Raw genomic sequence first — 11,956 nt, forward strand, 5'->3', positions numbered from 1 at the left:
AAGAATTTTTTTCGAATGTGAATGATGACTTGTGTTAGGGCTGTAAACGAGACGAGTCATGCCTGGATAAAGTGAGCATAACCGCCTTGACTCATTTATCTTTACGATTTGTATAACATCCGCTCTTAACATTGTCACAATATTTATGTCCATTACAAGTTTGTATTGTTATACATATAGTAATGATATTTTATACAATCTTATAATACATAATAATTGTAAACATAAAAATTAACATACGAGATCCAAAACCATAAAATTTGGGTTACATAAAAATCTTATTATATATACAATCTTATATATAATAAAATTTTGGGTTTTAATTTACATATATTAAAATTTGGGTTTTAATTTTAAATGAGCCTAACGAGCGAGCCGCCAAGTCGATCTTACCTTGGCCCGTGCTCAGCCCTTTTACAAACGAGCCAATTTCGAGCAAGCCGTGAGCTTTTTGAACAACCCTTACTTTTTTTCCTTTATGAAGCGCCCAAAGGTTGAATGACTTGGGTGAAGAATCAACCAGACTTCCTCTCTGGAGGTAGGTAAGTATTGCTTACATTAATAGAAATCATAGATCTACAATTGCCAAAACTAGAGTTGGCAAATTGTGCGGGATCTGGAATGTTAGATGATATTATAAATGATGTGTATACACTAATTGATTTCATAATACTTGACTTCATACTTTTTTATAACAAAAGAAGTAATGTAAATTAATAAGATACCAGACAAAGGGTCAAACGGGTCCGCAGGTTAAGTGGGTTGTAAAGGCGTTATTGCGTGTTTATAGAGATTGATGAATAATATCTTTTACATATAGGATTATCAGTGAATGTCCTCACAAATTAAAAAATTATTAGAGATTAAATTATTTGTCTCATTTTAGTTTACTAATTTATTATTACTTGAACGGTCATTTAATTCAAACGATTAGTTCAATAAATTAAACTTATTCATTTGTGTTTTAGTCCACCCGCGAACCTCGCGGGTTCTTAAACTAGTATATAGATATAGATAAACCTGTTTACACTAGTGAGCCTTCTTTAGAGCTAATCAATTCATGTCTCTAAATGCATTTATGTCTTCAATAAACGTTGTCAGATCTGAATACGATGTTCCACCTACTTCAACGGTAGTTTTTGATTTCTCCTTGAGTTCTCGAGCTCGCATTCTCATCGCATCACCTTCTTTCATTCCCATTCCCATCACCGTCGCCACCGCCCTCTCGATCGTCTCCTGCTTCACGCCATCGCACGTGGAAGCCGCACTCCACTCAACATCACCAATCGAAACTCCAATTTGTAAAACATCTGTCACCAGTTTCGCATTATTAAACTGCTCAGCCATGACCGGCCATGCCACCATCGCCACCCCACCTGAAACACCTTCCAAAACTGAGTTCCACCCGCAGTGTGTCAAAAATCCTCCAACTGATTCATGATCAAGAATCAATGCTTGTGGTGCCCACCCCTTTATTATCAACCCTTTCGCGTTCATCCTCGCCTCAAATCCTTCCGGCAACGTTTCTTGAGCATTTCTGATAACCCAAATGAAGTTTACATCGCAGGCTTCTAGCGCCATAGCGATCTCATAAACTTGAGAGGTTGGAATTTTCACTATGGTACCAAAACTTACGTAAATAACTGAACCGGCTGGCTTTAATTCCAACCATTTTAAACATTCTTGTTCATCGATTGCGGATTTCTTTCCTCTTTCAAACTTATCTTCCATGTTCTTGCTAAATAACGAAACGGGTCCTACGTGCCATGCTTTCCTCTTCATGACTTCACGATAATGGCGAACATACTCCGGCTCAAGCTCGTAAAAACTGTTAACGATAACTCCATAACTCTTTGCTTCTGCTTCTGCAGCTTGTATGATCACCTTCCAGAACACTTTTAATTCTTCATCAATTTGAGGTAATTGTTTTCTGGTAAACTTGATCGCATGAGGAAGATTAGGGATGACAAATGGTTCTGAATCGGATGAGACAGTAGGCGGGTAAAGTTGAATCGCGTCTGAAACACACAACGAGAAGAACCCGGTTCCATTGAACACGATTCGTGGGATGTTAAATTTGGCTGCGGTTTCAACTGTCCATGGAAAGAACATGTCAGACACAATGCAATTCGGTTGGGATTTTTCAATGAATTGCTCAAATGGCTCTTGAAGCGTTGCAATGGCTTCCGACAATCTGGATAGGTGTTCATTATTAATAATTTGATCCGGGTTATGGATCACCGGGGGTGCACTCCCTTCTCCAGCTTTGAATTCGATGGTATGAAGCGCGATTTGGTGAGTGTAGTTGATAGTTTTCTGGATTGTTTTGGAGAGCCGATGAGCGGTTGATGAGGTGGTGACAATGGTGGTTCGCAGGCCACGAGAGGCAAAGAGTACGGCCATGTCTGCCATCGGAATCATATGGCCGTAAGCCACGAAAGGGAACAATACAACATGACATGTGGTCATAATTTCGGAAGGATGAAGAGATGTTAAAGATGAACAAGTGTTTATAGACATAGTGGTGTGTGTATACAGAGGGGTTTTAACTTTGTAGGAGAAAATGCTACATTTGTTTTTTTGTTTTTGTCACAAGTATGTTTAACACGAGGGTAAAATCGTCTATGAACAAATATATTATCACAAGAATGGTTGACTACCAGGGTGATTGTGTGATACGACGGTGACAAATTTGTATTGTGTTACTCGTTTCTAGTGATTTTCTTGTTTATATAATATTTATTGTAACATCATTGTTGTGAAATAAAGTACATGTAACACATCATTGCAATGCAATGTTGTGAGATTTTTCAATGAATTGCTCAAATAGCTCTTGAAACTGAAAGTCACGTGACATGTCAATTTTTTAACTAAAAACCTATAGCTATAATACATTCAAATTAAAGAGAATAAAGTACTTGTTTTTATGGTGTGTTTAAAAAATATGTATATTAACATTCAAAACAGTTATAATCGTTTATAAATCGTGAGGTTAATTAGTTTTTATAAGTGGATAAAATGTAACTATAAACTGATTATTTAATAATTTGGTTAAAGATGAAGGGATTAAAATGTAATTATTGTTTGAAAGATTAATTTACCTTCATTTTAGGATTCTATATTATGCATTAAACTAATAAAAGTTCATCTTAAAATACTATTCCCTCATGAATTATAATATAGTATAGATTAGGGTTAAGCTTTTTAAGGTCCCACTCAAAATTACCTGAAAACCGACGTGAAAAATCCTTAAATCGGATTGAAATCTTATAAGTCGATTGGTCACTAGTTCTTCATTATTGCATATATCGGTTTCGGTCTTAGGTTCGATTGGTGAGAAACTTGATTAACAAAATGTCACCCAGACCGACCGTATCAAAACTCACAATATTCGGTCTTAGATGTAAATCTGATGGTACCGTACACCTGAAAGGAAGATAGAGAGAAACTATTTCATATAATAATGTACGTCGAAAAGAAGATATGTACCAACATGTAGCTCAGACTATGTGTTATGTTTGAATAACCAATTGGATCAAACCAAAAATATATAGAATACGCAGATATAAGTAAGATACTTCGAATTTTTTCTTTTTTTCGAACCCGACAAATAAAACTAAATACATAACCCTCTATTTATACTAAAAATTTAACTTGTACACCAAGAGTCCTAATTTGACTCAAACTAGAAACCAAATAAAATAGTTAAAATAATCAAGACTCATTCCAAGTTTAATAGGAATTTCGATAAACCCATAACTCATCTTTCAAATTTCTTTCGATTCAACACTTTAACTTTCTTATTCTTTCAGTTGTGCTCGGATTAGGATTAAACACCTTCATTCTTCCCCTTAATCCTAGTCCACATCATCATAAAGTACTTCCAGCATCACTTTAACTTCTACCCTTCTCAGTTTTTGATCGACGTGAATCACACAAATCAACTCTCACAACCTCAATCACTCAAGATTCCTTTCCATCCCGCCTCACACGGGTCTTCCTCCGATTGCCTCTCACAGGTTAATGGTCTCCTTGCTCCGACACACATAGGTACCATTCTTCTCTTCAATCACCTCACACGACTTGTCTCTTATTGGAGGTCGTTTCACACAAGTCAGTACCTTTTTTATTTGATCCACTTACTGGATCTCTTAAATTCCGTGATTACACCGATCAAAAGAACAACAACAACAACAACCGTACCCAGTATATCCCACCAATAGCCGAACTAGTGGTAGGGTCAGGGGAGGGTGAGATGTAGGCAAACCTTACCTCTATCCCTTGGGGGTAGAGAGGCTGCTTCCAGAAAGACCCCCGGCTCAAAAATAAAAGCATACGAACAAACAGACGTGATACAAGCAGAAAAGACGGGTACCATAAGTGAAAATAAACTACCAAATATCAACAGGAGTGAGCCATATACTACATAAACATTTATAACATCATAAAATAACCAATGCACATGTTACCTAAAGACAATCATGTGCTAAATCCCCCCTTAACAAAAAACTAGGCTACCTATACGTTATCCCTTAATAGTCCTTTACCTTTATCCTATGTCTCCACGAATCCCTATCCCGGATCATGTGCTCAGAGAGATGCAACTCTATCAAATCATATCTAATCCGCTCCTCCCAAGTTAATTTAGGCCTGCCTCTACTTCTTCTCCCCTCCACAATGAAGTTTTCCACTGCTCTAACTGGCGCCATAGTCTGCCTTCTCTTCACATGCCCAAACCATCCCAATCTCCCTTCTTTAATCGTCTCTGATATACTAGCTACTCCTACCCTTTCCCTGAAAATCTCATTTCTTATCCGATCTAGTCTTGTGTATCCACACATCCACCTCAGCATCCTCATCTCTGCAACCTCCATCTTGCGCGCCTGTGCCTTTTTGATGGCCCAACACTCTGTTCCATACAACATAGCAGGTCTAACTGCAACCCTATAAAATTTTCCCTTTAATTTAGTTGGGAACCGCTTGTCACACAAGACCCCAGAGGCTGCTCTCCACTTACACCAACCAGCTATCTCTCAATCCCTTTGAACAAACGATCCTAATCCTAAGTACTTAAACTTAGTTACTTGATGGCACATCCTGTGTTTGGTACTTTTAGACTGGCACAATACTAGGAGTCATGCACGTGGCATGCGTTCAGGGAACGGCCCATGTGCAAATCTGTGGGGGACACCGGATCTTCGAAATCTTCTAGAATACTTGCTTTGTCTTTTGTCTGGGTGATTTTGTTGTACTTGGACTTGAGGCATGGGGCGTGTCATGAGGACACAGGGTGTATTTTCTCCTAGAATTGCTTTTTATCTTCTATTTGGGTTCGTTTTATCCTATAAACAAAAAATAAACCAAACTCAGTTTATGTCAAATATATTTCTAACAAAATCCATAAAAAATGGGTTTAATTTGATACTCAAAACATATATATTTTTGCGCATATCATTCACCCCACACCACTGCCTATGTAGTGTCGCTCTCATCACATGGTTTGTGGATATGGAGAGAACGAGATTGGGGGGCTTACCGCGTATGTATTTTCACAAGGAATCTTGTAAATGGAATCAAACAAGTTTTGACACCTATGTTGATGGGCGAGTATAACAATTAAGATTTATGACATGTGATATATATATATATATAATAAAAACTACCTTCAGTTGTGAAAACCATAAGAACCACTTTTCAACCATTTGATCTTGGAGATGAGTGGATGAGATTAAAAGTAATTAAAACTTATATTAAATCTTTTTTTCGTATTATGTTCTTAATATTTTAATGTCAAAAAGGTAGTTTAGTAAATTTGATTTTTTTGTCTTATTTGTGTTTAATGTTTTTTATTACTTTTTTTCCTCATAATATTAATTGTTTTTTGTTAAAAAGAGATTTTTTTATTACAAAACAGTTTAAAATCAGTTTTTTTACAGAAAAACCAATCTTTTTAAAGAGTTTTTATAAAAAAAAACCTTTTTACGAGCTGTCTTTTTACGCCTGTTTTTCACGCGCCGTTTTACGCTCCGTTTTTTTAGCGTCCTTTTTTACGCTGCGTTTTTACGCGTCCTTTTTACGCTCCGTTTTTACGCGCCATTTTTACGCCCCTTTTTACACGTCATTTTTTACGCCCCGTTTTTAACGCACCATTTTTTACGCGGCGTTTTTTAGGCCCCGTTTTTACTCGCCGTCTTTTTACGCACCGTGTTTTTTACACCCCGTGTTTTTTTTTATTTCCCGTTTTTTTTACTCGCCGATTTTTTACGCGCAGTGTTTTTTTACGAAAAAACTTTTTTTTCGAAAAGTTTTTTTATGAAAGACTTTTTTTACGAACGACTTTTTTTACGAAAGTAAAAACGAGGCGTAAAAACGGCACGTAAAACGTGGCGTAAAATAAGGCTCGTAAAAAAACGGGTGATAAAACGGCGCATAAATACGGGGCGTAAAAACGACACTTAAAAACGGGGCATAACAACGGAGCATATATATATATGGGAAGGTTCTATGCAGAACACTAAATATTGCAAGAACACGCAGAACAAAATGAATCTCTCATTTTTTCAATCCTAAAATGTAAAAAGTAAATGAAAATGTTATAAATGTAAGATTTCTTGTTTCTCATACTAGAAAAAACAAAATATAAAAAAATCTTCAATTTTTAAATAACCTACACACATGTAGGTTATGTGTAGTCTAAATTATCTGCATGTATGTAGACTATGTGTAGGGGAAAATATATGATTTTTTATGTATATATAATACACATATGAATGTAAGAAATATGAACATTAAATCCCAAAATTTAGTGATTTGGAGTTGTTCTTTTTGTTCTCGCAATAATTAGTGTTCTGTAATGATCCTTATCCTATATATATATATATATATATATATATATATATATATATATATATATATATATATATATATATATATATATATAGAAACGGGTTCGGGAGAAAACGCTCAAAAGTGTGAGAACGCATCCTGGCCCAACACGTGCCACGCCGCTTAGAGAAGGGCGTAGGGGCTTTTTTGTCCTTTCATATTTCTTTTTTTAAGCGTGTGTCACTTCATCTTTCCATTCTTTTGGCGTTTAATAAATACGCAGCGTTTTTATTGTTTTTAGATCAGGATCATAGTAAATATTTTGGCGTTTTAAGTATGGTTTTGGCGTTTTAATTGTTTTTTAGATCAGGATGCAGGCCTTTATTGTTTCTTGATTTTATTATATCAACTGTTTTGCCAAGTAGGATACAAGCCTATAATGTGACAGACAATTATGGCGTTTTAAAAAGATAAATAAATTTCAATTTTCCATGTAGTGGCTTTTAATATAAATAAATGTTTGACAATAATGATACCGTCTCTTCATTTTACTGTTTTAGCAATTATTGTTTCTTTCAATTTTCATCTGTCAATTAGTGTTGATTTGTCCAGTAATACTTTGTTTGCGTTTTTTGGCGTTTTATATAGCAACATCGTGCTTTGCTAGCATTCGTTCTCACAGTTTTTCACACTATCAGGCATTTTGGTGTTTGTAGTTTTTGGCGTTTTATACTCAATTTTTTTGAATTAGTAGAGAATTAGATAATAAACAACAGAGAATTAGATAACAAACAATAGAAAATAAAAAAAATTAAAAATCATAATCTAATTAGATAATAAACTACTTCCACTATAGTTTGGGAGTTTTTGACGTTTTTACTGCATTATGGCGTTTCACATGCATTATGACTCTTTGGCGTTTTATTAATATAATGTATTTTTTTATTTCTAAGTTGAAAAATACATAACAGACAACAGAAAAACAAATTTTAAAAAATAAAAATAGAAACAATTCATCTTCCAAATCTTCATTGTCATTTGTCTATTTCTTCTTTGAATCATGTTCGCTGGTGGTTTGGCTTAGCCATGCTTGTGTTTTTGTGGCCGTTTAGAAAGACAAAATGACATAAGTTTTTTGTTTGAATATGTATTTTCAAACAACTCATTAGTGTCATTCGTCTTTTCATGCCATTATAATATTCATCAATAACAAAACACAAAAAATGACATAAGTCTGACACCAGCATCTTTTTGTTTATGATTTGTCCATCTCATGCAGCAAAATGTTATTTGAGTCACAGCACCTCAGGGAAGAATGCATTATCCGAAACTATGGCGTAGAACAATATTTGAATATACAAGAAACGATATTTGCCATTTTTGGCATTTTACTAAGGAAATAGTGTATCTGAAAGAACCGTCGATTTTTTGGAATCTTTTGATGTTTGAGTGTTTTGGCGTTTTCTAAGATGAATGGTATATAGTAGAAAATATGGCGTTTTTTGAGTAGTTGTGTTTGAGGTTTTGGGGATTTTGGCATTTGTAAGATGAATGGTATATAGTAGAAAATATGGCGTTTCAGTTTCTAGGGGTGTGTTTTTATGTCTGGGATGTTTTTGTTTATATAGGGATGTGTTTTGGTCCGTCATGGCATTTTATTCATTAGTATGACGTTTTGGTATAGAAGTGTAAAGACCTTTTTACCCTTAATGAGGCGCGTTCACGTAATAAAATTGATGTTATTTACGAAAACGTCACCGCGCCAATCTAGTCCATAGATTGTTTTGATCAGACGAACCATAAGCGTTCTCACCGTTCTCACACTTTCTACCATTTTCTCTAAATCCCGATCCTATATATATAGGACAAAGATCCGTTAGGAACCACCCTTTATTGCGAGAACCGCGAGAACCAATGTGAACACAACCAAAAATACCTAAAAAATAGTTAAAAAACACACAAAAAATGTGATGTTGCATTTTTTTGCTATGTAATATGATTCTAACCTTGTTTACATTTTTGGGGATGTATTTTATCTGTAACACCCATGAGTATAATGCAAAGAAATGTAAAATGGAAATTTTATACATGTAAACATATTATTTTTTGTTGTAACCATGTCAATGTAGGAGATTGAAGATATGCAAGAGAACAACAGGGATGAACTACAGAAGGAAAAAAGCAAAAATCCAACAAAATCACAAAAAGTGTAATCTTTATCAACTAACTACTTTTTGTACATTTTTTCATTTCTTCAACAACAAAAAATGTGATGTTACATTTTTTGCTATGTGCTGTAACATGTATTCGCTTAAGAAAAAACATTGTAACAACTGTCATTTTTTTTAGCACAAGACTTGTTACAAAAAAATAAACATATTATATGTTACAAATACACATTTTCTTTGACATTTTATCTAATAGTTTTAATGTAACTGCAAAAAATGTTACATTTTACTAGTAAAAAAAGTTACATTTTACTGAAAAAAAATGTAACTACCAAAAAATGATACGTCTAACTGATAAAAAAGTATACATGTAATTGCAAAAAGATGTGGGTCATCCGAAACACAACTACAAATCTCTACAAGTTGAGCTAGCACTATTAAAAAATGCATATAACATAAGAGTAAAAAATGTATGATTTCTAATACATGGGGTAGAAGTCATTATAGCAAATAAACACATAAATCTTACAAAGATCTAATACATGTACATTTTCTAAGATAAATAAAAAAATGAAATTATGAACCTCCAACACACACATATACATACAACACACATATATATCATTTTTCATATATTTATTTGGTCTTTGTTTTGTAAAATATAGTCTATTGCAAATATAATAAATGTGTGTATTTGTCCATTTATTTAATCTTTGTTTAAAAAATGTTTCACTTTTAGAGATAAATTTGTGATGTGTCTATACATGTACAGTACTTGAACTAATAAAGTTATGTATTCTTGAATAAAAAAATCAATCTACCTACAAAAAAGTGATGTGTTCTTTCTTGTATTAAAAAAAGGGAATTCAATAAAAAAAACATTTTTTTTAAATTTATCATGTCGTATAGGTTTGGTATATGTTTATTATACTATACTATCTATGTTATAACCGTATTATATACAACACTTTTTTTACATATTTTTGTAAACATTTAATCATAGTTTTAACAAAGTTTAATAAAAGAATTCTTTTATTTTTCAAACAAAACACATTTTAAAAATTTATCATGCGTATAGGTTTGGTACATGTTTATTATACTATACTATCTATGTTATAACCGTATTATATACTACACTTTTTTTACATATTTTTGTAAATATTTAATCATAGTTTTAACAAAGTTTAATAAAAGAATTCTTTTATTTTTTAAACAAAAAACATTTTCAAAATTTATCATGCGTATAAGTTTGGTACATGTTTATTATACTATACTATCTATGTTATAACCGTATTATATACTACACTTTTTTCAATTTCTACTTACAAGTAAAACATTTAAAAAAACTAAGATACAAAACATTTTTATACTTTATAAAATAGAAAAAAACATGAATTTTGAATCAATACGATGCGTATAGGGCTATACGCATCGTATCAAACCATCTGATACGCATCGTATAGACCTGTACGATGCGTATTATATCCCTGAAATTGTTGAAATACTCTTGTTTTTTTGATAAATTCAGGGGTATTTTCGAGAAATTCAGAGGTTAATACGCATCGTATAGGCCTATACGATGTGTATTAATCTGCTATACGATACAACATTGGCCTATACGATCGTATATGGTGTTAGTGCATGCATCTGTCGACTTCGTCTTGTATCGAGTCTTGTTCTAGGTAGGTTAGATCAGGGCACGTTGTTCGAAAAAATAGGATGTTTAAAGTTGTATTTAGGCTGATTTCGCTTGAGGAGCTAATTCCACTTGAAATGGCCTTGGTCATTTTCAAGCGGAATCACCACACTTGTTATTCCGCTTGAACTGATGCTGATGTGTTTCAAGCGGAATCATAGTGCTATATATAGGTGTGAAGCGAAATCAGATGTAACAGTTTCCGAATTCCATAACGAGGTGCTGCCGGTGTGACGTTTGATTGTAATCAGTGTTATATCAATCAAATCAGTGTTTAAAGTGAAGAACACGCTATTTCTAAGTCTGTTTCTTGTTTTCCGCACCTGAAACAGATCAAAACTCCTCTGAACGAGTCGTTCGGGTCAACTACATGATCCTACAACTGGTATCAGAGCATAGGAGGAGGAGCTCTGCAGATTACAGCTGTTTATCATTTCATTTTCTTACTTCTACACCTTCTTTCTTCAACAGAACAAGATTCTATGGTTAAAGTTGGATCATTTTCTCACAGAATGTGTAAAACTACATATTAACAAACCCTTGAAAGTTTCACGTTAAAATTCGGCTTAAAAATGGGTAAAATGGACCTTCGTTGTGATTTCGCTTGAACGAGCACTTAGTTGATTCCGCTCGAAAGTTGATATCTCGCTTGAGATTTCAAGCGAAATCTGATATTCCGCTTGAAAGTTTGGAGATTCCGCTCTAAAAGACCTATTCCGCTTGAATAGTTTCAAGCGAAATCAGTGATTTCGCTCGAAATTCCTGATTCCGCTCGAAAGGCCTTATTCCGCTTGAGTTTTTCAAGCGAAATCAGGTCATCTTGTTTCAATTGCTTATTTCACTTGAATAACTTATCTCACTTAAAGTTGTGTTTCAGGTATTCCGCTTGAACAGGTTATCATATTTCGCTTGAACTTGCAAGAATCATGAGTGACGAGTTTTACAACGCATTTGCCACATCCCCAACTACTCCGGCTTCCATTGCTCAGAACATGAATCTGGAAAACGAGACTGGAACGTTACAAAAGCCCCCGAAACTCATGAGTATTGAGGAATATTATGGATGGAAAGACAGATTCGAAAACTGGGTTTAGGCTAACCATCTAAGATCATGGGAATGTATTCTGAAGAGGTATGTGTTGCCACGTACTGATCTGCAAGTTGAGAAAACAATTTCTGAGTTTAGTGACCAAGAACGTGATATGTACAAAGCCGAAAAAATGATGATCAGTCTTCTTCAGCAAGCCATCAAAGAAGACATCTTTGT

The 11,956-nt window shown here is 34.2% G+C and overlaps 1 protein-coding gene across 1 annotated transcript; it reads right to left on the bottom strand.

The window, feature by feature from the left end:
• Window positions 1-1,007: 1,007 nt before the first annotated feature.
• Window positions 1,008-2,559, bottom strand: LOC110885649 (scopoletin glucosyltransferase). Its single transcript, XM_022133350.2, has one exon. The coding sequence runs from the start codon at window positions 2,518-2,520 to the stop codon at window positions 1,054-1,056; it is 1,467 nt and encodes a 488-aa protein (XP_021989042.1). The 5' UTR covers window positions 2,521-2,559; the 3' UTR covers window positions 1,008-1,053.
• Window positions 2,560-11,956: the final 9,397 nt, after the last annotated feature.

Source organism: Helianthus annuus, chromosome 10, assembly GCF_002127325.2.
Source record: "Helianthus annuus cultivar XRQ/B chromosome 10, HanXRQr2.0-SUNRISE, whole genome shotgun sequence".
NCBI lineage: Eukaryota > Viridiplantae > Streptophyta > Magnoliopsida > Asterales > Asteraceae > Helianthus > Helianthus annuus.

Excerpts from the sequence above, each read along its gene's own strand:
- LOC110885649 (XM_022133350.2), bottom strand. The coding sequence starts at position 2,520 with ATGTCTATAAACACTTGTTCATCTTTAACATCTCTTCATCCTTCCGAA.